Below are 27,430 nucleotides of genomic sequence, written 5' to 3'. Positions count from 1 at the left end.
CCTTTTGGTACTTTGCAATGTTTTAAATCAGTTCATTTAGGTTAATGTTAAAGTCATAAATATAAAGCAAAATATCTATAGATGCTGGAAATCTGAAACAAAAAATAATTGGAAACACTTAGCAAGTCTGGCAGTCTCTGTAGAGACAACAGATGAGTTAATGTTTCAAGTGTAACTCTTGTCAGAAGTAAAAGAAATTGGTAGCACATTAAAGAGAACAGGAAAAAAAGCAAAGCTGTAGAATGAGAAAAGCAAACAAATTGAAAAGTTAGCAGGCTGGTCAGTAAAATGTGTGAATGAAAAACAGGAGATAAGAAAATTATGGAAGGATACAGCACAAATAGTATTGCGTCTTTGCCAGTTGTTGCAATTTAATTAGATGCACTCCCCTGCTCTTTCCAAATAGCCTTGCAAATTTTTTCCATTTCAACTATTCATCTAATTCCCTTTTGAAACTATAACTTTTACATCTCCCACCACGGCCAACTCCAGCAATGCATTACTTTTCATAATAAGTCACTGTATATATATTTTTTTCTTCATGTTGCTTTTGATTCTACTGCCAATTACCTTGAATCTGTACTTTCCGCTTTCTGACAATGCTGCCACTGGAAACAGTTTCTCCTTGCACAACCAATCAAAAAATAATTTTGCGCACCTTGACCAAATCTCCTCTTAACCCTTTCTGCTCCAAGAAGAACAATCCTATCTTCACAGAACCTAAGACACATATCTCTGGTACCATTCTAGAAAAGTCTCCTAAGCACCTTCTTCACACGTGCAGGACATAGAATTGGACACAATACAATAGCCAACATTTGATAAAGATTAAGAATAACTTCCTTGTTTTTGTTTATTTTAAGTTTTTAAGGGGTCCCACCCATATGCCACCTTGACAGCCTTCTCAACTTGTCTGACCATCTGTGTTCTTCCACCCCCTTTATAATTGAACCATGCACTTTATATTAGTTCTCCTCATTCCTCCTACCAAAATGAATAATTTTACTGCATTAAATTATTGTGTCATGCATGCATCTTCCAATTTCACTGGTCTGTTCATGTGCTCCTGAAGTCTGTTATTATCTCCCTCATTGGTTACTATGTTTCTGAACTTTGTGTGATCTGGAAGACTGAAAGCATGTCTTCTATACCCAAAGCCAGGTCATTACTACAAATCAGTGAGAGCAGTTGTTTTAATACAGACATTTTGCTCTGCAAAGAAAACGTTTATCACTACTCCCGGTTTTTGTCCCCTGGCCTATTTTATACCCAAGCAGTCACTATCCACAGACTTCAATTTTACTAACAAATACATTATGTGCATTCGGAAAGTTTATATAAACAACACCAGACTCTCCTCATGCACACTGTTAATTAATTGGAAAACTTGATTCACTATTTACCATTAACAAATCCATGCTGGCTTTCATTTACTGGCCCAAATGTCAAATAATATTGTTGTGATTACTGCCTCCAAAAGATTCATCCCACCCCCATCACTGATATTAGAATGACTGACCTGTAGAGGACAAGTTAATCCCTCTCCCCTTTTTCGGCAGTTGTGCAACTTTGCAATCTGGCAGACCTCCTGCACCATCCAAGGACAAATGATAAATTGTGGCCTAACCCTCCATAATTTGCACTCTTATTCCCTCAGCAATTTAAGATATCCATTGGCACTGGATGTTTTTTTTTCTACATTATGCATCGGCAACATTTCCAGTACCTTTTTTTTATTGCTTCCTAGTTCCCACTACCTCTTCTTTTATTGTTACGTTAGCAGCATCCTCATTTTAGTGGAGGAATGTTAAATATTCATCAGAACCACAGCAAAATCAACAAGATCAGCTTGTTTTCGTTCCTGAAATCACCCTACCCTTACTTTAATTCTACTGTTTATATGATAATAGAAGACTCTTGGCTCCTCCTTTATGTTACTCGCTAATCTATTCTTGTACACTTCCTTTGCCCCTTCTTTCCTTTCCTAGCCGATACTTTCTGTATTCAGCTTGGTGCTCTACTTTTACAATCCTGACATTTATGTTTCATTTTAATCTGGACATCTTTAGCCATCCAGGAAGCTCTAATTTTGCATGCCCTTCCTTTCCCTTTTACTGTTTCACCTGCCAATCTCCAATTGCAATCCACCTGGGCCAAATCCCTGAATTTAGTTCTTCTCTAGTTCAGTATATTCACATTTGATTTTTTCTTGTCCTTTTCTGCGAACTCCAAAGTACATAACTGGCTTTAATTGTATTAACGTGGGACAATGGAAGTCACAATGGGAGAAGTTAAAGACAATTACAACACACGGAATTGAGAAACTGAGATGGTGTTGGGTGGGTTAAGGCAAATGGAAATGGAATCATTCAAAACTGGCAAAGCAGAGCAAGTGCAACCAGTTCAAGAACCAGAAAGGTGAATTAAGCAGGGTTAAAAATAACAAGAAAAAGCAGAGTGCAGACAGCAGTGTTCCAACAGTGTGTTCACCCCAGCAATTAACCCTTATCTCTCCTAAGTAAAAATCTGATAAAACCATCCCACACCACCAGGTATCTTCTGCTTGGCTCATTAATTATTGGAGCCGTCTCCACTTTTCTCCTATGTCTATGTGCATCCAGTTCCTTTTTATTTTTTTAAATCCATAAATTGCTCCAGTACTGACAAAGGGTTACACCTAAAATGTTAACTTATTTGTTCTCTCCACAGATGCTGACTAACCTGCTGAGTGTTTCCAGAAAATTATTGTACTTTGACTATTCCTCACATCAGACCCATAGGGCTTTTTGTCTCACTGGCGAAGGGGCATCAAAAGATCTTTCTAGAAAAATCAGTAATCAAAATCTTAATATGTTTGAAGTAGTGAATAACTGAATTACTTATAAACGTTACATTGCTAGGAAAGTAAATAACCTTAAGGGTGATTTGATTTTAACGCATTCTGTTAAAGCAAAATGCCAATGGAGGAAAGGCAACTCAGAAACCAATATTGGATTGTAATTCAGGTTCTTATGGTACCTTTAATCATCTCATCAAAAGTAGATGAATGGATAGAAACAACTTCTAGAAAGGCAGCGATTTTTAAAAAAATTAGCCAGAAAAAATAAATTTTAATTACCTAGAATCTTAACTAGAAACATATCCACAACCTTTACAGAAATTGTTGATGTTGCAAGTACAGAGGATAATATGATTGTGTTTGCCCTGGAAATAGAACTCTAGCCGAGGTAGTTCAAATGGGATAAAAACAGAAAATTCTGTTTAAATGGAATACTATTTCAACAAGCTGAAATCCTACTGAGGTTCTGAAAATGTGCTGATAAAAGAAAGCCATATTTTAAGGAATACAGGATCTTTGATTCAGGAATACTCCTTCTACCTACACTCTAAATTCAGCCATTAAATCTGCTTGAGACCAGCTGACTAAGTTACCAGGTTTAGGCTTGTGTGAAGACTACAAATTTGTATAATCCATTTCTGAGTCTTTTGGTTTTAAATCCAGGCAGAGGTATTTGCTGAGAATGCTCTGAGAAATACATATGTGTTTCTGTCATGTCCATGCAACTGCATGGAGTTCCAATCGCAACCAGGGGCTCTGGGACAGTTGCTGAGCATCACTTCTTAACTCCACAGAATACAGCCACAGTACTGAATGCTCTTTGGTCGCTATTTGCTGAGGAATGTTGGCGGGCATCAGAATTGCAGGTTTAGCAAGCTCCAGTAACAGCTGTTCAATTCACAGGGAGCAAAGTGCACACAGCCTCCTGTACTCACTGCTTCCCAGCTCTCAGCATCGCCACTAAAGAGAAGACAGGTGCTTTGAGCTTTGCAATTTGATGAAAACAGATACATTAGATATAAAATGTTGCACGTTCTGTAGTCACAGAAGTGGAATTGTTTCACTCATTCATTTACTTCTGCATTTAGCAATTCAGGAGGAGTCGGTGGTGCAGTGAAAATGTCACTAAACTAGTAATCCAGACGTTCATGCTTATGCTTTGGAGACAGGTTCAAATCTGACCATGGCAGCTGGTGAAAATTAAATTCAATTAATAAAAATCTGTAATATAAAACCAAGCCTCAGTAATGGTGACCATGCCAACTATGATCAATCATTGTCATTAATGTCCATTAGGAGATGAAATCCAACATCCTTACCCAATCTGGCCTATGTGACCCCTGACCACACAACAATGTGGCTGACTGCTGGCTGAAATAGCCGAGCACGCCACACAGCCCTAGGGCAATTAGGGATGGGTAACAAATGCTGCCTTGCCAGAAAAACCCACATCCCTTGAAAGGAGAAAAAAAAACTATCTTCCAAAATGCTGCTGTACATTTCCTGTGTTTTTAAAAATTGTTTTGTGCTATTTATATAGTGCTGCATCTGTGCTGAAGCTGCAAGTGACAGTATGCCTTCACAAGGTTTGCATAACATATATATGTTTCAAGTTGTTTGAATGAATAAATGTCAGTTTAGGAATTATGCTCCCTAAGCATTTCTTTTAGACTGTATGCTGAACTGTCTGCCATCATCGGAGCAAGAATATTTAGAACAAATTTATTATGTGATTTAAAATTCACATCCTTCAAGCTATGGTCAAAGAAACCATTAGTGAAAGATGTTATGCCATAGTTATGCACTACGCTCGAGATGTTAGCCGCACTGAACAGTTGCCTCTGACATATGTACAATTCCCTATTGAAAAGGAGCCTTTTCACGATGACACACATGTGCATTTGATACCAGATTAAGCAAGTAATATTTTACCAAAGCCCAGTAAAATGCAGTGCTGCTAAACTGGTGCTAACGAGGCAAATATCGTCATGATAACCTTTTTGAATTGGTTCAACCACAAATTAGCCACAGCTCTGGAGAACATTCCTTGACCTTGTCCAGACTTCCTTCCACTGATCCTTGGCGTAACCCTCCCAATCCAGCAGAAACTTTGGTTGGAATGCTCCTCAAACTATAATGGTGCATGGTGTTCTTTGATTCTTAGTTGAAAGTACCTTCCCCCTTCCAGCTACCCCCAACTGAGTTCTCACTTCTGTTTTCTTGCTTGTAACCAGGATTTTAAACTGACTTATTTGGTCCAAGAAAATCAAAAAGTGTGAGCTCAGTAAAATATGGATTGGAAAAATGTGGGTGCCATTAAAATGATAACTAAGAAATTTACAATCACCACAGAATGCTACAAGAGCTATTGTTTTTCATATTTGAATCTTCTAATATTTGGCATCGTACCCACAAGTGGTATGATTATTCACCGAAGAGAAAGGATTTTAAGTATATCTGCAGTTTGGTTAATAACTGAGAATACAGAAATAATGATAAAATATGCCAACAATAGTAAAAAAAAGCCTTACTTACCATAGTTAAATTGGCTATTTGACTTTTCACAATTGATGATGTTGAATCGATAAGGAACAGCATTTCGCATTCCACTCACTTCAAAGTAAAACCACTGGTGGTGGTGATTGCTGTTTATGTCAGAGTTAAGGATGAGATCATATTCAAACCTAGAAATAAGTTACAGGAATTTAGAAAGGCGTGGATTAATTCATGACAACTTGTATTTATATAGTACTCCGACATAACATAAAGGGCTCGATTCAACTAAATGGGAACAAAGTCCCATAGCGAGCATGTTTAGCCGTGTGTTTCCTGGCGCTTGCAGCATCGAGAAACATGTGGCCTCCCGGCTTTTATCGGCCATGCTGTGCCACGTTGAGCTGCTTTTCAGGCACAGCATAGCCGTTGGATTGCGCATTGTCGTAAGGGTTTCAGAAGGCATTATAAAATAAAATACAACATATATAGCCACATCAGGAGATATTAAGGCAGATGGACAAAAACGTGGTTAAAGAGATTGTCTTAAAAACCTGTCTTAAGAGTGAAAGTGAGGTAGAATGAGAGAGGTTTAAGGAAGGAAATCCAGAGCACGAAGAGCTGTCAGTATGAATTTGTTCAGGGAAGAGTGAATTCAATAGAGTTCGTCAGACATATTTGGAAGCAAAAGAGGGTTGATGAGGTTAACATGTTTGATTAAGTAAGTCTGCATGGATATTAATAAGAATTTAAACATGATGCCACTTGGCAGACAGGTCAGAAAAGTAAAAGCCCATAGGTTCCAAGGGAAAGTGGCAAGTTGGATCCAAAACTAGCTTAGCGGCAGGAAACAAAGGGTAAGATCAAGGCATATTTTGAGAGACTGGAAGACTGTTCCCAGTATAGATCACCAGAGCATAAGACCATAAGACCTAGGAGCAGAATTAGACTACTCGACCCATCGAGTCTGCTCCGCCATTCAATCATGGCTGGTATTTTCTCATTCCCATTCTCCTGCCTTCTCCCCATAACCCCTGATCCCCTTATTAATCAAGAATCGATCTATCTCTGTCTTAAAGACACTCCATGATTTGGCCTCCATAGCCTCTTGTGGCAAAGAGTTCCACAGATTCACCACCCGCTGGCTGAAGAAATTCCTCCTCATCTCAGTTTTAAAGGATCATCCCTTTAGTTTGAGATGGTGTCCTCTGGTTCTAGTTTCTCCTACAAGTGGAAACATCCTCTCCACGTTCACTCTATCCAGGCCTTGCAGTATCCTGTAAGTTTCAATAAGATCCCGCCTCATCCTTCCAAACTCCAACGAGTACAGATCCAGAGTCCTCAACCGTTCCTCATACGACAAGTCCTTCATTCCAGGGATCAGACTTGTGAATCTCCTCTGGACCATTTCCAAGGCCAGCACATCCTTCCTTAGATACGGGGCCCAAAACTGCTCACTATACTCCAAATGGGGTCTGACTAGAGCCTTATACAGCCTCAGAGGTACCTCCCTGGTCTTGTATTCTGGCCCTCTTGACATGAATGCTAACTTTGCATTTGCCTTCTTAACCGCCGACTGAACCTGCACATTAACCTTAAGAGAACCATGAACAAGGACTCCCAAGTCCGTTTGTGCTTCTGATTTCCTAAGCATTTCCCTATTTAGAAAATAGTCTAGAGCAGTACTAGGTCTCTTGCTTTTTGTGGCATCTATCAATGATTTAGATGTGGAAGTAGGGGAAATAATTAATACGTTTCCAGATCAGACAAAAATTGGCCGCAGGGTTGAGGAAGAAAACTGTAGATTTCAGGGAGATACCAATGAACTGGTCAGCTGGCAGCAAATATCAAATCCCAGTAGCCACAGTGAGTTGAAAAAGATATAAGTCCATCTATTAGTCTTTACTATATTAAAAAACAGTCACATTCATGAAAGCCATTGAAAATGTTTAAATCTCCAAGTGCTTAATCCCTTATTAAAAACAAACTTCCCTTCAGAATCGTGTACGCTTCAATTAGATCATTCCTCATTTCTTCTAAATTCCAGAGAATACAGGCCTAATTTACTCAGTCTCTCATCATCAAACACCTCTCTTGTCCCAGGAACCAACCAAGCAAACCTTTGCTGTATTGCTTCCTGTACAAGTATATCTTCCTTGAATATGGAGACCAAAACTGGACACAGTATTCCAAGTATGGTGTAATCAAAGCCCTATACAATTGAGGCAGGACATGTTTATTCTTCTATTCCAATAACTTACAATAACGGCCAACATGCCACGTACCTTCCAAATTGTTTCCTGTACCTGCATGCTAACTTCTTATGTTGCTTTAATTGTAGATACAAGTCTCTCTGAACATCAGCATTTACAAGTTTCACCGCCTGTAGAAAATATTCTGCTTTTCTATTCTTACGATCAAAGTAAATAACCTCAAACTTCCTCGTATTATACTCAATATGTCACCTTGTTGCCCAATCACTTAACCTGTCTCTGTCTCTTTGCAGCCTCTTAGTGTCCTCCTCAGAATTTGCATTCACACCCAAGCTTTGTATCATCAGTAAACTTAAGACTTTTGGTTTCTTAGTTTAGGTCATTGAGATAACTGAGTTCCCAGTGAAATGACTGGAAATGTGAAAATGCCCCATTTACCCCAACCTTTTGCTTCCTGTCCATTAACCAATCCTCTATCCATGCTAATGTATAACCTCCAACTCCATAAGGCTGCATCTTGTGTATTAACCTTTTTGTATGACATCTTATCAAATGTTTTTTGGAAATTCAATGGTGGTATTTGCAGCCACAAACTGAACACTCTCTATTTCTGCCAATTTCTGAACAACTATCTTAAACGGTATTTTTAAAAAAACAGAGTACCCAGTTCTTTTTTTCCCCAATTAAGGGGCAATTTACCATGGCCAATTCGCCTACCCTGCACATCTTTTTTTGGGTTGTGGTAGTGAGATCTACGAAGACACGGGGAGAATATGCAAACTGAAAATGGAAGTTAGAATAAATTACGAAATACATTTCTGGATTATTTAAGTTAATTCATGTGATCTTTTTGGAAGAATCAGCACATCCTCTCGATCTTACTTTCTGACTTGAATTGCTTTTCGAAGGTTTCCAGATTCAAATTGTGAATTGAATCTTAGCGTTTCTGCATCTTCAGGTATTGGAGAGCTAAATGAGAGAGGGATATCAAAAAGCATTGAGTACATATATTGGGCATATACAGGTGAATATTAGATTATGTAATAAAGATTGGCAACTTTTATTCACTCACCTAAGAAAATCAAGATCATATACAATTTTGTCAATAATGTCATTTGCATGAATTAACCTCTCAATATCTTGGAATATTTTTGTTCTGTTATCGAAAAAAAGAAAATGTTCCATTATATATAAATATAGTGAACAATGATTTCATGGCTGATTTTTCTTTTAATGATAGTTATAGTGCAATAAAACCTAAACAGATTAAGTAAAATACAGAAAGACCATTCATAGGTCTTTTTACTAATTTGATTTGGAGTTCAAAGGTAACTTTTTAAACACTAGAACCCTTCCTGATAGTTTATACAAATAATTAAACAGTTGTTAATTATTAAAAACACTCAAAATGTACAAAAATAAATAAAAATCTTTGTGGATTCTACAATTTCATGCTATGACATTTTATACGGATATTTATTTTTCTTAAATCTAGCCTCTCATCCTATGACATTAAGAGGCCGAGCAAGGAAACACCAATTGCAAACAAGGCAGATTTGGTCTCATTTTTTAAAGTCATAAAGCAAACTTTTTGATTGGTTTTGCTTTCAACACATTTGAGCATTACAACAACTAAATTTACCAAATCTAATGCACTGAGGTTTTTTCTTCCTACGTGTAGTGTAAAATCGTAACATAGCATATTTATTCTAATTATTTTATGGTTGGATTGTTCAGAAACTTTAGTGCATTATCGCACCATAAATCATCTTTTAAGATGGATTATTCATAAGGGATCAAAATATTTTCAACCCTTACAGTTTAATGCTAAAATACACATCAGATGAGCCCAAAATATCCAGTAAAGTATCATTATATGTGCCATTAGTTAAACTGTGAAACTACTTTATTTTCATTCTTCTCTTCTTCATAGTCAAAAAGCTTATGAAATCCAAGCTTTGCATTACTGAACCACAACTTTGTTATTCATCTTCTTTTGAAATTTTCTCAATTCAGGTCATGCCTCTGCTTTTCACTGAGATTACTTTCTTTTTTTGGTAATAGCATATCACCTTCATACTCACCTTTGTACGCCGTAGGGTCTGTCTATGAGATGTTCCTTGAACGGAGGTGGAATATGTCCAAAATAATCAGGATATGCTACTTCATTGTATTCAGGAACAGATTTAGTCTTTTTAACAATTTCAACATAAAGGTCAGAGTCATGAAGTGGTTGCAAGACCCCTGGCTCCGGTAACTCAGAAATTCCTGGCTCTTCAGAACTTATAGAGGACTCATCATCTACATCTGTGTCAATGCCAGAACAGCATAATTGACCTAGCTGGGTACCAACCTGTTGCCAAGATGGAGGCTGACCAAATGATGAAACAAATAAAGACTTTCCACAACCAGAGAGCTGTTGACAGGTTTTGCTGCAGGTTTCCCCTAGTGTCAAAAAGCTGGGCTTATTCTCAATTCCACTCACACACCTCGAGTTCCAACACTTTACATCATCAGAACCATTATTACAGTGCAAAGACATACCATCCAAGCCTTTAGCAATTTCATTGTTCAAGCATTGTGTAGAATTATGCCCATTTTGTTTAGAATACCATGAGTTTACACTATTTTTACTCTGCTGTTTGTTCTGCAGATCTATAAGTGTTGGTAGTTCATGATCCTTTGCAGCTCCCTGATAAACATTAGGTAGAATCTGTTGGTTTTCTGGAGTTTCGCTTTCTTTAACCGTAACTTTAATCATTTTTCTTTTTGACGGCATCTCTTCTCCTCCTGTAGGCACAATAATAGGTCCTGGCCGTTGAACATCAGATATTGACGCACTGGCATGGTTTTCTTCACAGTGATTATATGCCTAGAACAAAGAAAGTTGAAAATACTAAGTTAGACGGGTTTATTTATATAAAGACCACACTAGGCCCATACTTGACTACTTTCACATACATAGATTACCAAAAGTTAACAGCTGTATGGCAAGAGTTATGATTCACCTTCATATCTTGCACTAATAGAAATTCAGCCTCAGTGGCTTTGGAGTTAGTTGGAGTAGGCAACTCTGCCAAACTCTTCCAAATTTAGTTTTCTTTATTTAGGAGTTTAACCTAGATGGACAATCAGGTCTTTTGTTTCCGCTCTTTCTAACTTTTGCATCTTCCATCTTCTGTTGAAGACATCAAGCCCTTGCTGGAGTAAAGTTCCACGAGTTTGACATGCCCTTTGTTGTCTTGTCCAATTGGTCATTATTCATGTATTATCTAGCAGCAGACTGGACGTTACCAGTAATGTTCCCTGTAGCAGACTGGACGTTACCAGTAACGTTCCCTGTAGCAGACTGGAAACCCTGTGGCAAAGAGGTTAAGTGTGGCGGTGATTTTCACATGCACTGGCAAACAATATGACCCTTAGTCCAGCAGCCTGGAGGTTGCAGAAGATTGCAACTGCCTGTTAATGTCCCGGTCTTTAGTTAGATTCAAAAGACTGACTCGACCTGTAGATGCCACCAGCTTGCTAAGATCCCTACCTGCTGTCTCCCAATGGGGCTAGTTGCTGCACTAATTTCTTAAAGTATTGCTCTACTGAAATGCAATTGATGCACCTGGCAATAAAGCACTCATGACGAGTAGATAAATCTTATTGAGGGTAAGGAAGGCAAAAATTAACCGGCAAAAAGCGATTTGAAAGCTTGATCATATGATATACTTAATTGTAGGTTAATAGTTCTCAGCCTTTTGGCTACAATCAAGCGTCCATCAAGCCTAAGATGAGGTGCAATGCCTTTTCTGGTCGGCTTGGATCTTGTATCTCTCTTGTGGAGACCATGAATTGGATTCAATTTGAATTAGTCTTTGGGGTAAGCAATGAGATGGATTAAGGGCATGTCCTGTCCTCTCCACATTGGCTTTGTAATTTTAAGAATGGGATAAAAAAATTAGCTACTGCTATATGGCTAACAGGTCAATCCTATTAGGTTTTATAACATCAGGGTGGCAAGTGGTGTACTGAAAATTTGCTTTAAAATGGTGTTGTGCTCCGAATTTTGTGTCACAGGACTTTTGTAGATTGCCTCACATGATTATGAAAATTGTGTGGTTAAGACTGGACTGGGCAGTGGTGCATTAGGATCGCATTAAGTACTCTATATGATCTTAACCACCCATTTGCACTGTGCCAGTGGCCATAGTATCTTAACTTCAGTCCTTGGATGTTCATAAATGGGCTGCAAACAGGGCAGTCAGTTCAAGTAATAATAATAAAAAACCCAGAAGGGACACAAGGTAGCATTGGACTAAAATCATAAATCCCAAATCAAGAGAGTCAGTGGCAAATGAATTGCTTAAACCATGATTAAGACTTGTTTAATTTTATAATTGTTGGCTTTTGTTAGCAACTGATTAACTATTTAAAGTTATCTGTTAGAGATTTGCAAATAGAATAATTTTGAATTCCACTTCAACATCACAATTAGCTGGTGGATGGATCAGTGTGGAAGTATAGAATAAAACGTTTGCATTTGCATTTGCTAAAGTCACGTGGTGTAATAACGGATAGCCACTTACACAAGAGAAATTACCTGTTTAACAAATCTAACGGGATGAATGCTCAGAGACTTCTTTCACTTTGATCTCATAGTTCTTATGGAGGTTCAGCAGAAGCCCCTGTTTACATTGAGGTTACAATAGGCAGCAGGGCAGCAGGGTAGCATGGTGGTTAGCATAAATGCTTCACAGCTCCAGGGTCCCAGGTTCGATTCCCGGCTGGGTCACTGTCTGTGTGGAGTCTGCACGTCCTCCCCCTGTGTGCGTGGGTTTCCTCTGGGTGCTCCGGTTTCCTCCCACAGTCCAAAGATGTGCGGGTTAGGTGGATTGGCCATGCTAAAATTGCCCGTAGTGTCCTACAAAAAGTAAGGTTAAGGGGGGGTTGTTGGGTTACGGGTATAGGGTGGATACGTGGGTTTGAGTAGGGTGATCATGGCTCGGCACAACATTGAGGGCCGAAGGGCCTGTTCTGTGCTGTACTGTTCTATGTAATAGTAAACCAAAAGTTATAGCAAAATTCAGCTTGTGGCTCAAATAATGAACAAACCACTTGAATTTTACTTTTGAGATTTCTCGCATGTGAATTGTTACTACTCTAGTCATGCAATTGCCATCCTAGATTTGCTATGAATTTAAAAGGGCAGACTATGAGCAAGTGCATCCAAATGGTATTTACAAGGTACTGCAATTATGCAACGATAACCCACTATGATGAATAAAATTAAACCACCAGACGTACATAAATTATCAGAAGTTAACTTCTGCCCACATTGGAGAAAGGTAACTAAGCAATAAATGAAGCAAGAAAGGTCTGAGTGGATGGACTCTTCTCATTTCAATCTTATTAATTATGCAAATTAAAGAGGATTACTTAATGAGAAAAGGGAAAATACATTTAGATCAAAAAAAGTACTTTTGTTCACTTTATTCGGGTTTTAATTTTATTGATACTTCTAAACAAGACACTCTTGTTCTTCCAGGTCAAATGTCTTGGAGGCTGTGAGGTGGAGTAGGTGAAGGAAAAGGAAAAGGTGAAAAACAATAAGTATAAAAATATTCCCCCAGGCAGTTTACCATAAATGACACTGAAGTGAACCATTTAACTTCACATCTGCGATCACTATACCAAAACAAGTTAAAAAGAACACTAGGCAGAAATCTGAACTCCATTTGTCAACCACCTCTTAACACTGTCCAAAAACTTGTGGACCAAAGCATTGTGCAATCACACTCAATGTCAAGATGACTGCAAGACCCAATTTATACATTTTCTGTGTCTTATAACAGTCATAATCCAGTACAATATTATTTTAAACCAGACATAGTGAGTTATTTTCACTTAATTAGTTTATCTCTAATCTCATATGAAGTTTCCTGTAGCTAGACCTTCTTGGAAATCTTGACTGAAATATATTGCTTTATTGCTCTTGGTTTCTCATTTTAGTTTCACAAGTCAAGTCTTATAATCCATGTTTGAACCACAGTTTCAGCAAAACCAAATTAATCGACAGTGAGCAGGTTGTAGCTGAATAATTGCCATTTGATATGATAATAGATGACTCCGCCATCATTCTGGTAATAACTGAGATTTTCCAGCCTTTTGCGAACAGGACACATCTAAGCAACTTTCTACATTATCAGGTAGGTGCCAATGCTGTAATGAATTGGAACAGTTAGCTACAAACGCGACAAGTTCTGTGGCATGACAACTGGGTTATCATCATGGGCTGAGATTTTAGATCTGCCCATGGATTTGGAGATAATTGAGATTAACTAGCCAACTGATGTCAATTTTTAGCTGTTTTTATTTTGGTGAGGGCTTGGCACTGCCAGTCCTGATCCACAGATCTCATTCAGCAGATAGGAACTCCAATGTAAAATAGCCAGATTCATCAAACGCTGGTAGCCAGATCTGGTAGTAAATCTGGTTTGCACGGAGGCTGCTACCAATTGAATGAGAATTGTGTGTCAGGAATCAGTAACACAAACTCTTCACTGACATCAATACAAAGTTGTTTTTTTATATACCCGAGTCAAGCACTACTAGCCCATAGTCTTGAAATGAGGGTCTCACACTAGCTGAAAATGTAAAACTGCCCTTGTATACTAAAAACAACTTCACAGATATGTTAAATAGATCATTCAGAGAGTTGTTTTCAGACATTTCTGGCAATTTAACTGTCAGTTTATAGCCATCTGAGTGAGATGCAGATTTCAAGAGTAAGCAGCATTGGTCATGACTTCATACAATGGATATTAAAGCAGCTTAAGGTTTTATGCCATCACAAACTAGTTACACAAATGTGTGTGCCTACTCAAACATTCTAGTGCTGCTATCATCCCTGTTCATTTTTCATGTCTCTGCCACCTCGTTTGGTGCAGAACTTGCCTTTGACAACTCCAAAGGGACAGGAAATATAAAGGCTAAAATCTGCAATACTCTGCAGATTTGAAGTGCTTAGTATTGAACTGCACAAAGCAGATTGCTTATTTTTACCTGGAAGTCTTCCGAGAGTTCTGGGAAAAATTGTTTGTATACTTCCAATTCTTCTATTGGCCGTCCCAATTCGTGAACTGGCTTCAACTTGTTAATATCAGTTTCAATATCATCATTCTGCTGTAGGGAAATTGAAGTTTAATTATTAGTTTTAGATTGCATACAATCAAAGTATGTCAACCCAATATGGTTTTATGCTGAATTCTGAGATACAAGCTCGTCACTTGACTTGGTCTTGGCATCACACTCAAACTTGACAAGGCAGTGATGTAGACATAATGGTTGAACAATTACTGGAACGGAACTATCCAACTCCCTCACAATTAAAATGATTAGTTTTGTTCTCTAAATTCAAAGTCCTAATGTGCAAATAGAAACAAGTATTAAAACATAAAGCCTTGTGTATTAAATTAGTGTAGTTTAACTTGTGATGTTTAAGGAGGTCACTTTATTTCAGATTATGTAACCACCTTTGATTCTGTAAGTTTAGAATGGAATTTTGTAGTTATAGTTCTTTTAAATTCTGTTAATTGGATATGTTGTATTATATTTAAGAGGCCAATCACTTTCAAACATTGATATGTATTTTGTATAGACTTTGTAACTATAAGTTTATACTATCCTATAAGTTTAATTGATTTATACAAAGCATGGATGGATATTTAAAAAAACACTATAACCAAGCAGTTGTCTCAGCAAAAACACATTAATAAGTGCCTGTTTTAATGAAGTCCTGCAGATCAATTAGACATCCATTGAATCCATGTCCCTAGACATCGCATACTGTTTCATGTCAAGTAGACGTGAAAACTATTCTCACTTATATTGTATATATATTTTATATTCACACTTTGAAAACTTTTTTTAGTTTTAAGGTTATTAGCAACTTTACCACTATCTTTTAAAAATAAAGTAACTTATCCCAAGTGACCAGAGATAAGTAACAGCAACCTTAAAATAATCTGTCGAAAACATAGAATCACTGATAGGGGCCTTATCTAATAACAATTAAATGAGGTTTTAAGATGATGAGGCTCAACATAGCAATCACTGGGTCATTACAGCACATTTCCCCCATCTTGAACATATCGACAAGGAAGATAGCAAAACATTCTTTTATCTTAGCAAGAAGTAACATAAATAAACTTTAAACAAGAGGAATGGTTCCACAAATAATTGGCACGTTAGTGGGCCAGTCAGGGGATTATGGGAAATGGCATAATTAGATAACAATCACCCTCAAGAAACCAATTAGCAATCGATCATGGCAACTTAGACCAATCGCAGATTGAACATGCTGGTTAAGCCAATTAAGAATCAGCCTTGCTTCATTGAGACCAATTAGATTGGAATAACATAATTGATCACACTTTCACTGAGCACATTGTGCAGCAAGTGACCAGAGAGAAGCAGAAGATACGGAGAGAAAAGAGATCGACCTGTGCCTAAGGCTGAACTGGAAAGCAAGAGCTGTAGTACACAAGTCAAGTCCTGCCCTGTCTTTAATAGCTATCTACAAATCTTAAATATTCCGAGAGTTACTTCGCCAAACTGTCTCCTGTTACCTAAATGGTTAAAGTCTCAAATGAACACGGCTAGAATTTAAGCTTAAATAATATCTAGAACTTAGACTGCAAGGATGAAAATTTTAATTTAAAAAGTTTTATTTCTTATCAGAGCTCCAACAGCATTAAAAATGTTGTCATCAAACAGTGTCGATATTACGTTTAATTCCATTTCCCTCCCAAGCAGTTTAGTCTACATTCTGCTTACTAAGTCATGCAAGTTTTTGCAAGCTCTCAGCGATGCCTGATGACATTATTGATGACATTATTGTATTACTAAAGTGGTGATGGCAGGGGGGGGATTGGAGAGCAACTTGGTTCGGATCCTGGTGCAAATCCTGGGAACTGCTGGGCAGCATCAACCCAGCACCATCTGCTTCACTGTGTTCGTCATTGCTGACTTGGTGAAAACCACCTCTGTGCAGACACAGATCAGCCACCTCTACAGTAAGGATGTTCCTCCTTACCTATAAAACTGGACACATTGGTATGCAAGATTCTTTTTTCAGCCAACATTACACAAAAACAGGATGTTGGCAGCGGACCATATGTTAGTGAATCTTGCCCGTGGCTCGTTAGCTATTTGAGGCAGAGTGACAACAGTGAGATACACTGAGGACTACAGGGCAAGCTACCATGATCTGGGCAGCAATTCATCAGGTTATGTGCCCCAAGTGTCAGAACACAAGGTCCCTCCAGCCACTGGGACCTGAACATGATTGGAGCTCAGTGACTGCATCATCCTTGGGATCAAACAGAAACGAAACATGGGTTTAAAAACTCACCAAGAAAGATGGTGCATCGTGGCAACAGAGGATTTCACATTGTATCCACAATGAATTTCAAAAAGGACAAAAAAGTTTGAATTAAATTTAAATGCTTTTTTGTTAGTATGTACTGAGTAGTTAAAACAAGATGCTTCATCACTTGTACACTGCAATCTTTCAAATTTTACAATCGGTGCTTGGGGCAATTAATTAGAATAATCCTCAAAAATAAATGTTCCTTAAGAATGCAAGTAAATAACTTATTTCAGAAATGAGTAGATCAGATGCACCAAATCATTCCTTACATTGTCAATTAACACCAAAAAATACACTCTTTAAATTTCATGAAGGACAAAAAGTTATCAGGAATTGTAGAAATAATAAATTGGGATATATTAAGGTTTTTTTTTGCTTTTCCATAACAATTCACTTAAAGGCTTTCAATCCAGTAAACCCATTCCAGTCCCAACTTGGCCACACAAGAAATGGAAAGGATATGCATGTAATGACTTGTGTGTATTGTGAAATATTTAGTTGTCGAAAATGAGAAATACTGAACTAGATATTCCCAGAATAGATGTCTGTTAATTAAAGTGCCAGAGAGAAGTGTTCAAGGACCTGGCAATTCTGACAAATTCATGAAGTAATATTTCCTGTTGGATTGAGAGCCGGATATCAGAAGCAGGTCCAGAAGTTTCACAAAAGGGACACACGACTAGGAGGGAAGGCTATGGCAACACCAACAGTTCAGATAATGAATAGGTTAAAATGGGGAAAAAAAGGTAGAAAATGTATAAATCCAACAAGGAGAGACATAGAAAATTGTCCCAATCTGGCCAACGATAAAGTATATAATCTCAGGGCACAGTGCATCTGTGGCCACAGATGTGATCAAAATATCAGTGAACAGGACAGGAAACTCAATGTGACAGTAACAGTGAGAGGGATAATGCTTAGGAGAGTGGTTGTTGATAAAGGAATGTGCACAAAATAGTAGTCAGTATACTTAGTTCTGGTGCTGTCTAAAAGAAGAAAGGTCGGTGGGGGAAATCAGGGAATAGATACGTAGGAGTACGTTAAGGAACTAAAGGAGTTGTGAAGTAATATTTTTGGACTTAATTTTCCTTTATTTTCACCCTGTAAAGTTAGGTTGAAGGATACAAAGGGAATGGCATTAAATTAGTCAATAACTCAAGATTATTTTTGTGATAAGGAGAGTTGGCACCAGAGTACTAAATTGAGCAAGCATCAAGAGGGTGGCACAGTGGTTAGCACTGCTGCTTCACAGCTCCAGGGTCCCAGGTTCAATTCCGGCCTCGGGTGACTGTCTGTATGGCGTTTGCACTTTCTCCCCTTGTCTGCGTAGGTTTCCTCCAGTTTCCTCCCATAGTCCAAAGATGTGCACGTTAGGTGGATTCGCCATGCTAAATTGTCCCCTAGTGTCCAAAAGGTTAGGTTGGGTTACTGGAATAGGGTGGAGACGTGGGGTTAAGTAGGGTCCTCTTTCCAAGAGCTGGTGCAGACTCGATGGGCCGAATAGTCTGCTTTGCACTGTAAATTCTATGAAGAGGCTTTCAGGGATCACAGAAATGGTGATTGGGTATCGTTTAATCTAAATCTGGGAGAGTGAAGGACAGGGAGGCTGACGGAACATCATAGGAGTATCACAATATTCAGGCATCATGACTAGTCAATCAGAATGGGTGCGGAGGAGGACTAAAATTAAGGAATCAAAAGCCACATTAGCTACATATACATAAAGGCAAGAAGCTTTCGAAATAATGGTGAAATGAGAGAGACGGGTGATAACTCTTAATTACAACATTACAGGAATCAGAGACATAATTGACCGAAGATGGAAGTGAATATGATACAAATTGCATGATATGTGACACTTAGGAAAAATGAAGACATCTTGTGTGGAAGCAATATCCATAAAAATTAAATAATCAAGTTCATACCACTGGAAAAGTTATGATATGAACTCTGCAGATGCTCTTTTGACTTTTCACTGTCTCACTAATTTCCTTTCTATTAATCACAATAAAATATACTAATTCCATCTGTTAATTCTCTTTCACCTCCTTCTTCCAGTTTTCCTATGTTAAAGCACCTGCATTCCCAACAGTGTACTGTTCTGATGAATTGTGCATATCCAAAAGGTCGCAACCCCAAATTTCTCTCACTGCTTATATTTTCCCCAAACTTAATGCGTCTTATAGGTAAAATATTTTATTCTTGGTGTGAATTAAAAAAAAAAAGAATTTAGAGTACCCATTTCTTCTTTTCAGTTAAGGGGCAATTTAGCGTGGCCAATCCACCAACCTCGCACATCTTTGGGTTGTGGACACGCAGACATGGATTCTTGGTGTGAAACTGAAAAAAACCTGTGCAATTTGTAAACATGTAATTTGTAAACAAAGTGAGTCCAGCACCTTCTTGTTTTCATCTTTTTCTTCATCTTCATTTTCATTGTCCGTTTCTACTTCAGTATCATCCGTGTCATCACTTTCATCTACAACATCATCAACTGAAACAAAAGTTTAAAAGAATTCTCAAACTCAAAACAACAACAGAGGTTTGTTTAAAATCTTTCAACTAAGCACATTGGTTGTTCATATTTTTAAAAATATTTTTCCAATTAAGGGGCAATTTAGCGTGACCAATCCACCTAACCTGCACATCTCTGGGTTGTGGGGGCAAGACCCATGCAGACACAGGGACAATGTGCAAACTCCACACGGACAGTGATCCAGGGCCGAGATTCGAATCCAGGTACTCCGCCTCATAAAACATTAATGAATCAATACTCAACATTTGTCCAGAATGAAACAAATGCTCATCTTAACTATCTAAGTGGAAGGAAGGCAACTTTGGCAAAGTGAACCTGATCTCCCCATTCTCAATGTGCACCTTGCATATACATTTGCATTAATTTATTAATATACTGTTTGTTCACTTTATTTTTTTGCATTGGAGAAGGGCATGGAAGTTTTGAAAACCTACCTTCAGGAGCTAAATTATAGAATTGTGCAACAGGACCACTTGTTGGGATTACTCGCAACTGGAAGTGGTAGGCGCTTTTAATGGTTGGAATGGGAAGGCGATTTTTAGGAAAACATTTTCTCATGATGAGACTAGAGATATTGACCAGAGGATCCAGGGTTCTGACTGAAAGGCAATCCTGAAAAATAAATATAATGAAGAAAAACATTTTATTCTGCAGATTCTATAACACAGATCTCTTTAAATAATTACAGTACTGTATTACGTTTATTTGTTCATCAAAGACTAAGCAAATACATCTTGTTAAATGTGTCAAAAGCTTAAAATATTAAGCTTAAATAGCAAAATCTTGTAACTGTAAATTGCTTATTTTGCCTGCAATTCCAGCAGTATGTGCATTAAAATAAAATGTACCAGTAATGCGGTGAAAGAAGTTAAGAACTTGGTCTAACATTTGTACGACAGATAAATAGCCAAATTACGCCACATAATTTTCCCGATCAATAGTTGTATCTTCATTGTTTAATTTTCATAAGCAATGCTGAACAAATAGATCAGCCAATTGATAACGTAGTCTGGTATAGACCATGCAAACCAAGATGAGGTTTTGCTAAGTTGGCCGTTCCCAGCCAGAGAAGCAACAGGGGCAGACAGTGTTCACTTCAGTATCTCTTGATGAAGGAGGAATGGAAAAGTACTAACAAGATCTCATGCTCTTGAAAGCTTTCCAATGGTGATCTGCCATAACCGTTGAACATCAGGTGAAGATGAAATTGAATGTTTTGCCAATAATTCCAACTACGCTGAGAAACCTATCAGCAAATAGTGTGCAGGGCCACATAGAGAACACAATTATTTAGGTCAGGGAACAAAGGGCTGCTACCATCCATGAAAGCGTATCCAAATTTGAGACAGTGCGTGTCTGTTGAGCGATGAAGCAAAGTGCAAACAATCAACCAAAGCCGACTGCTCTTTACATCCGTTTTTTGATTTATTTGTACATGGGATGTGAATGTCACTGGCATGGGCAGCATTTGCTGCTAAGCCTAATTGCCTGTGAAAAGGTGGTGATGAGTTGACTTTTTGAATCGCCGTGGTCCATATTTTGTAAGTACACCCTCAGTAGTGGCAGGGAGGGTGTTCCAGCTTTTGAAACTCAGTAACAGTAAACAAACTGCGTCACAGTTCCCAGTGAGGACGGCAAGTAACATGAAGAGTTGTAATAAACCTGGTTAAAATTTGCCTCAGAGGGCAGCTGTTACCGTTCCGGTCTTAAAAGCAACGCTATGGCAATTTTCAGTTGTAGCCTTCCTGTTTCTTTGTGAAGGTTTCCACCCCTCTGCTCTTAGAAAATCTCAGAGAAATTGTTCCTCTGTGGGCCCAATAAAAGGACCCAGTGGTCAGTCAGAGCTCTTCATAGGGAAAGGGGCGGACACCCTAGCCTCTGCCTCCCTGATCGCCCGCCAGAGACTCCTGCTTGGCTGGCGATCAGAGGCATCACCCAAGGTTGCAGACTGATTGTCCACCTTGGCAGAATTTCTCACACTGGAGAAAATATCTGCCAGAGGATCAGAAGAAGGCTTCCACAAAACATGGAAACCATTCACCAACTTGTTCCAGGACCTGTTTGGAGCATCCAGTAAGGGAGGAACATGCAGGGATGGGATCCAGGACTGGCCACGAAATAAAGAAGAGAAAAGGAGAGGGAAAGACCAGGATTTGGGGGGGGGGGGGGGGGGGGGGGGGGGAGAAAGAAATAAAAGCACCAAAGGGAAACGCAGGGCAGGTAGAAGAGGAGAGAGCTGCAAGGGACACAGGGCAACAGAAGAAAGCCAGCCGGGTGCTCCCAAACAGGGACAACCCCCCCCCCCCCCCCCCAAAAACATATTTTGTTAAAAATCTCCCTCTCAGGGAAGCACAGCCAGCTACTGGCACCACAAGACCAAGTCCATGTATCGACAGGATACATCCTAGGTAAAATAGCTAAAACTACAGTTGCGATAAATTCTTGTAGCAACATGTTTTGATTTTGTCACTCCATGTATCGAGAGAATACATTGTATGTAAAATAGTTAAAACTATAGTTGCTGTAAATTCTTGTGGATACATGTTTTGATTTTTGTGCAATGTATGATATGAAACGTCAAAACCCCAAAAAAAAACATTTTCACTCCATATATTTTCTGCGTGTTTTTTTGCCTATGCACCTAGTCATCAGGGGGCTCTGGATTCAGCTATTTTTTTTTCTTTTTTGTGGGAAATGTTTACCCTGAATCTTCTTCTTGAATGCTACCCAATGCTCTGGCACAGGTTTACATTCAAGTTGTTTCCACTCTACTTTGACCAAATTGCTTCTCAACTTGGTTAAATTGACCTTTCCAATTTAGAACCTTTTACTCCGAGCTTCTCTTCATCCTCTCCCACACCAAAGTTAAATCTTACTGATTTATGACCACTACCACAAAAATGCTCTCCCACTGATACTTCTTCCGCCTGTCTAACATTCACTAAAACTAAGTAGAGTGACCTTGTTGCAAGTTTATGCATTGATAAAATTATTTACAACATTTCACATTTTCCATAGCAAATTATGAATTCTTGTGATCAACTGCAAAACGTAAACATCGGTTCACAGGAGGAAGTCATGTAAATAGCATGAATGTTTCAAGTAAAGTTTGCCTTGCTGCCTGAGGAACGAAAGAAAACAAATCTCTGACATGAGAGTGTTAAAAGCGGCAAGATAATATAAATCAGTGAGTGACTTTTATGGACATTGAGCAATTTCTCAAGGTCTGTCCTGTGTGCTTATTCATTGGAATCTACCAGCTCATATTTGGAGTAACACTGGAAGCTTGCCATAGGGTAGGAAATTCTGTGTGTCAGCAGCTCTAAAAGGTTCAAGACAAAACTGAAAGTTCAGTGAATGAAAGGCACATGGTGACTATAGGTATCGCTTTTTAATTAGGTTTGTTCCAGTTATTTTGTTGAGCGGCAAAGTTGACTTTCAGAAGGAATCCCTTTCTTCTTATGAATAAGAGTATAGTTTTAAATTTGCAAAAAAGGAAATTTTAACGGAATAAAAATCGGACAGATTCTGCAACAAGCAAAAATATCTACTCCATCAGTCTACTATCCAAGTGGTGAAGACTAAAAGCTATCCCAACATCATATAGTGTGGGTATAGCCCAGGGATTAAACAGAAATCGTCATTAATATAATTACCGCACTTAATTGACAGTGATCCTTTTAGTGTTCTCTTGGATTGAGGTAGGTGAAGACAGGTCGAGACCTTAAACAATTTTATTTGAAATTTAAAGTACCCAATTATTGGTTTTCCAATTAAGGGGAAATTTAGCGTGGCTAATCCACCTACCCTGCACATATTTAAGTTGTGGGGGAGACCCACGCAGACACAGGGAGAATGTGCAAACTCCACACGGACAGTGACCTGGGGCCAGGATCAAACCTGGGTCCTCAGCGCCGTGAGCCAGCAGTGCTAACCACGGCGCCACCGTGCCACCCCAACCATAAACAATTAAGTAGAAAATTGGTAGATTTCAGTTGGCAGAGCTTTGAAATAACATGTTCAATAGTACAAAAGTAACAGAAGGCACAACTAATTATTTTATTAACACTAAAGCTGGATCAGTGACTGTAACATAAATTAAATGCAGTGCTTTATCCATAAAGCCTCCATGCTATCTTGATCAATTTTGAAGAATTGAATGCACACTGTCAGAGAAAAGCCTCTTGCTTGCAATGAAGTTCAAAACTGGGACATAGGAAATCAGAAGATATCTTCCATATTTTGGCAAAGCTATGAAATTGAAATAATAGTTTCCAGTTCCACACAAAGGCTTTGGGCGCGATTCTCCGCTGCCCACGCCGGTTGGGAGAATAGCGGGAGGGCCTCCCGACAATTTTTGCGCCCTCCCGCTATTCTCCACCCCTCGCCCGACCCACGTCACGAATCGCCGCTCGCCATATTTTACGGCGAGCGGCGATTCTCCGCGGCCGATGGGCCGAGCCTTTACGCCCGTTTTGTCACGGCAGCAAACACACCTGCTTGCTGTCGTCGTAAAAGCGGGTGCTGTATGCCCGTTTCGGGCATCCAGAGGCCCGTTTGGGGCGGGTACACCACCGTTGTGCACGGGAAGGGTCTGGCCCGCGATTGGTGCCCACCGATCGTCGGGCCTGCGTCCAAAAGGGACGCACTATTTCCCCTCCGCCGCCCGACAAGATCAAGCCGCCACATCTTGTCGGGCGGCGGTGGAGAAATGCGGAACCGCGCATGCGCGAGTTCCGTCAATGGCGTGATGACGTCACCCGCGCGGGTTGGAGCCGGCTCCAACCTGCGCATGCGCGGCTGACGTAATACAGACACCAGCCGTGCATCATCTTGGCGCGCGGCCTTAACGACGGTCGTTAAGGCCGCGACGCCGTGATTCCCGGGGTCCCGCTCCTAGCCCCGATTTGGGGGGGGGGGGGGGGGGGATAGAAGAGGAGAATCGGGTCCCGGGAAAGGGCGTGAAGGCTGCCGTGAAACACAGCCAGTTTCACGGCAGCCTTTACGACTCTCCGCATTTGCGGAGAATCTCGCCATTTAAAACCAAGCTCATTAACTTCAAGTAACCATTTTCATGTCAAAACAATGTCTCTGTTGAATGAAAATGTAACTATTTTCCTTGCAATAAAAATGTACTTGCATATAAATAATGCCTCTGAAGTTATATTTACATTCCATATAGCAATGTCTATCTCCGTTAACATGTCAAATACATGTTATCAAAGACGCACAATTTTCTAACCTAATATGAAATGACCATCCACGTCCCACAAGAAAATCCATGTAATTTTAATATTTAGGATTTAAATTATATGGGAGGAAAACAATTCTAACCATCTTAAAGGTTAAACATATTTTAAATGTATTTTATAGCATTTCCAAAGTAATGAAAAAAAAATGAAAATCGCTTATTGTCACGAGTAGATTGGTAAAGTCAAAGTGATTGGTAAAGTCAAAGACAAATAAACCTGGAGGAAAGAACCAAAAGCCTGTGACCAAGTGGCAAAGAAATGTGGAACCAACATGCATTTGTTGACTGGTAAAGTGAATATTCTGCTGTTTTGGCCAGTTTGGCACTCTCCCCAGAGGACAGCAGTGCACCACACTTACCAAGTAACAACAGCTAAGGGGACAAGGGAAGGATAAAGTAGACTGGAGGTAATTGATCCACAAAGTAAAGACAACACAATTTAAGGAAACTGCCAAAGAATTCTTATCAACAGATTTACTTACAGGGTCAATGCCCCAAGAGTGCGTGACATAAAGCATTTGTTTTTAAAAATAAATTTAGAGTACCAATTCATTTTTTCCAATTAAGGGGCAATTTAATGTGGCCAATCCACCTAACCTGCACATTTTTGGGTTGTGGGGGTGAAACCCACGCAGACACGGGGAGAATGTACAAACTCCTCACAGACAGTGACCCAGGGCCGGGATTCGAACCCGGGCCCTAGCGCTGTAGGCAGCAATGCTAACCACTGTGCCACCGTGCTGCCCTCATAAAGCATTGATTAATTTGTACAAGACTACACACAACTGCACGTCTCTTTTACTGCTCCACATGCATGGACAGCCTACAGAAAAAAAACACTTCTGATCATTCTGATAGAGAATGTGTTCAACGCTAGAGGAAAACAGTTAAGACCTTATGGATCTGAGCAACAATTTCTAATTCTTACATCACTTGCTCGAACTTGGAAATTTACCCTGAAATCTCTTTATTTGGCACTTGGTTTGTGTGAAGAATGAGCCTGGTGTAAATAAGCATTGTCAGATTGTATTAATTATATTGCGATTGGTCAATTTTAAGACATTACCACAAAGATATTTGGGTTTCACAATGTCACCCTAAGGAAAACTGCACATATCTATTTTCCTCAGCACTAAAAATGAGGTTTATTTTGGTTTAAAGATGAGAACAGCCTAATAAATTACCCAGCTAAACAGTCAGCTCACCTCATCAAATGTGGACATAGTTGATCTTGTAACTGCTAGTACTTCAAATAAAATTCACCATAATTATTAAAGACAGCTATTCAAACTAATATATCACACTTTACAATTATAGCAGAAGTTTAGTTAATACTATGCTCTGAATGGAACATAAAAGTACATAACATATGTAGCACAGAAACTGGTCATTCAACCGAAAGAGCCCGTGGTATGCTTTACACTATCCTTCTTCCATCCTTATCTACCTACCTCAATTAGCACAACCCGCTATGCCCTTCGACCTCTACACTTAGCTTGTCTCCCCCTTTAAATGCACCTGTACAATTTTCCTCAACCATTCTCCATGGTAGCGAGTTCTATATTCTCACCACTCTGGATAAACAACCTTCTTTTGAATTCCCATTTAATTTCTAGTTTTGTTCTTCAATTCAAGTAAAAACATTGTGTCAAATGTATTAAAAACTTTAATAATTTTATTGACTTGTATTTGGTCAGCCTTCTTGTTTCCAGAGAAAGTACCCAACCTCTTTATCCCTTCTGATATCATCCCTGTAAATCTCACTTGCACTCTATCCAGTTCCTGTGTAACCATTTTATATTATGATGAATGCATCTGTACACAGTGCTCCAAGTGTGGTCTAAAACCAAGGTTGGCTACAAATGTAATATAGAATTATTACCTCTCTGGAAATAAACCTTTGGTTTGCATTTCTTTAAATATGGCCTTATTAACCTGCATGATACTTTTAGTGATGTGTACATATATACTGCCAGGTCCCTTTGCTTCTCTACCCATTTTAGATTCTTATTTTCCGAACAATATATACCCTCGTCATTGTTCAGAGCAAAATGTAATGCAATTATCCATGAAATTGTCTTGCCAATTACATGTCATTCTGCAAGTTATTTATGTTTTTTTGTCATTTATTCCAGTTCTCCTCAGCTCCTCCCCTCCGTCCAGATTTGGCACCGTCTTCCAATTTAAAACTTGCGGTTTTGATTACAAAGTTTAAATCATGAATACAATTTATAAAGAATAGTGGTCCCAGTACTGATCCTTGTGGGATCCTTCTTTCCATCTTCTGTCCCTTTTATTGCTTGTTTTCTGTCCGGTAGTTAGCTATCCATCCATTCTATTATTTGCCCCTTGACTCCATATAGTCTGATGTTATTCATTAGTCTATTGTGCGGTACCTTATCAAAGGCTTTTTGAAAATACAGATCATTTACATCATCGGAACATAGGTCATTTAGCCCCTCAAGCTGGTTTCAACTTGATCATAACTAATGTGCAATCTAAACTCATATACCCCAGCCTTATCCATATCCCTTAATATCTTTGGTTAACAAAAGTCTCGCAATCTCAGATTTAACATTAACAACTGATCTCAAATAAAACATCTTGAATTAAAAGTCTAATGATGACCACGATGACCATGAAACCATAGTCGATTGTTGTGAAAATCCAACCGGTTCAC

The 27,430-nt window shown here is 39.0% G+C and overlaps 1 protein-coding gene across 12 annotated transcripts in view; it reads right to left on the bottom strand.

The window, feature by feature from the left end:
- The window catches only part of agtpbp1 (ATP/GTP binding protein 1), a 325,109-nt gene that overhangs the window by 149,452 nt on the left and 148,227 nt on the right, over positions 1-27,430 (bottom strand). For 9 of the 12 annotated variants that reach the window (XR_005461593.1, XM_038804830.1, XM_038804834.1 and 6 more), the window contains 7 exons: positions 19,934-20,111; positions 19,363-19,457; positions 14,596-14,715; positions 9,630-10,417; positions 8,618-8,701; positions 8,428-8,514; positions 5,375-5,523 (listed from right to left, as the gene is read on the bottom strand). Coding sequence is in view for 11 of the 12 variants with exons in the window: in XM_038804830.1 (XP_038660758.1) it covers positions 5,375-5,523; positions 8,428-8,514; positions 8,618-8,701; positions 9,630-10,417; positions 14,596-14,715; positions 19,363-19,457; positions 19,934-20,111 (1,501 nt within the window). In the remaining variant the exon portion in view is untranslated. The remainder of the gene's footprint in view (positions 1-5,374; positions 5,524-8,427; positions 8,515-8,617; positions 8,702-9,629; positions 10,418-14,595; positions 14,716-19,362; positions 19,458-19,933; positions 20,112-27,430) is intronic. The other 3 variants (XM_038804835.1, XM_038804836.1, XM_038804840.1) reach the window with 1 other exon arrangement.

The sequence above is a fragment of the Scyliorhinus canicula genome, chromosome 8 (assembly GCF_902713615.1).
Source record: "Scyliorhinus canicula chromosome 8, sScyCan1.1, whole genome shotgun sequence".
Taxonomy (NCBI): domain Eukaryota; kingdom Metazoa; phylum Chordata; class Chondrichthyes; order Carcharhiniformes; family Scyliorhinidae; genus Scyliorhinus; species Scyliorhinus canicula.
Note: the sequence above shows the minus strand (reverse complement) of the source record. Positions and strands in the feature narration are given on the sequence as shown.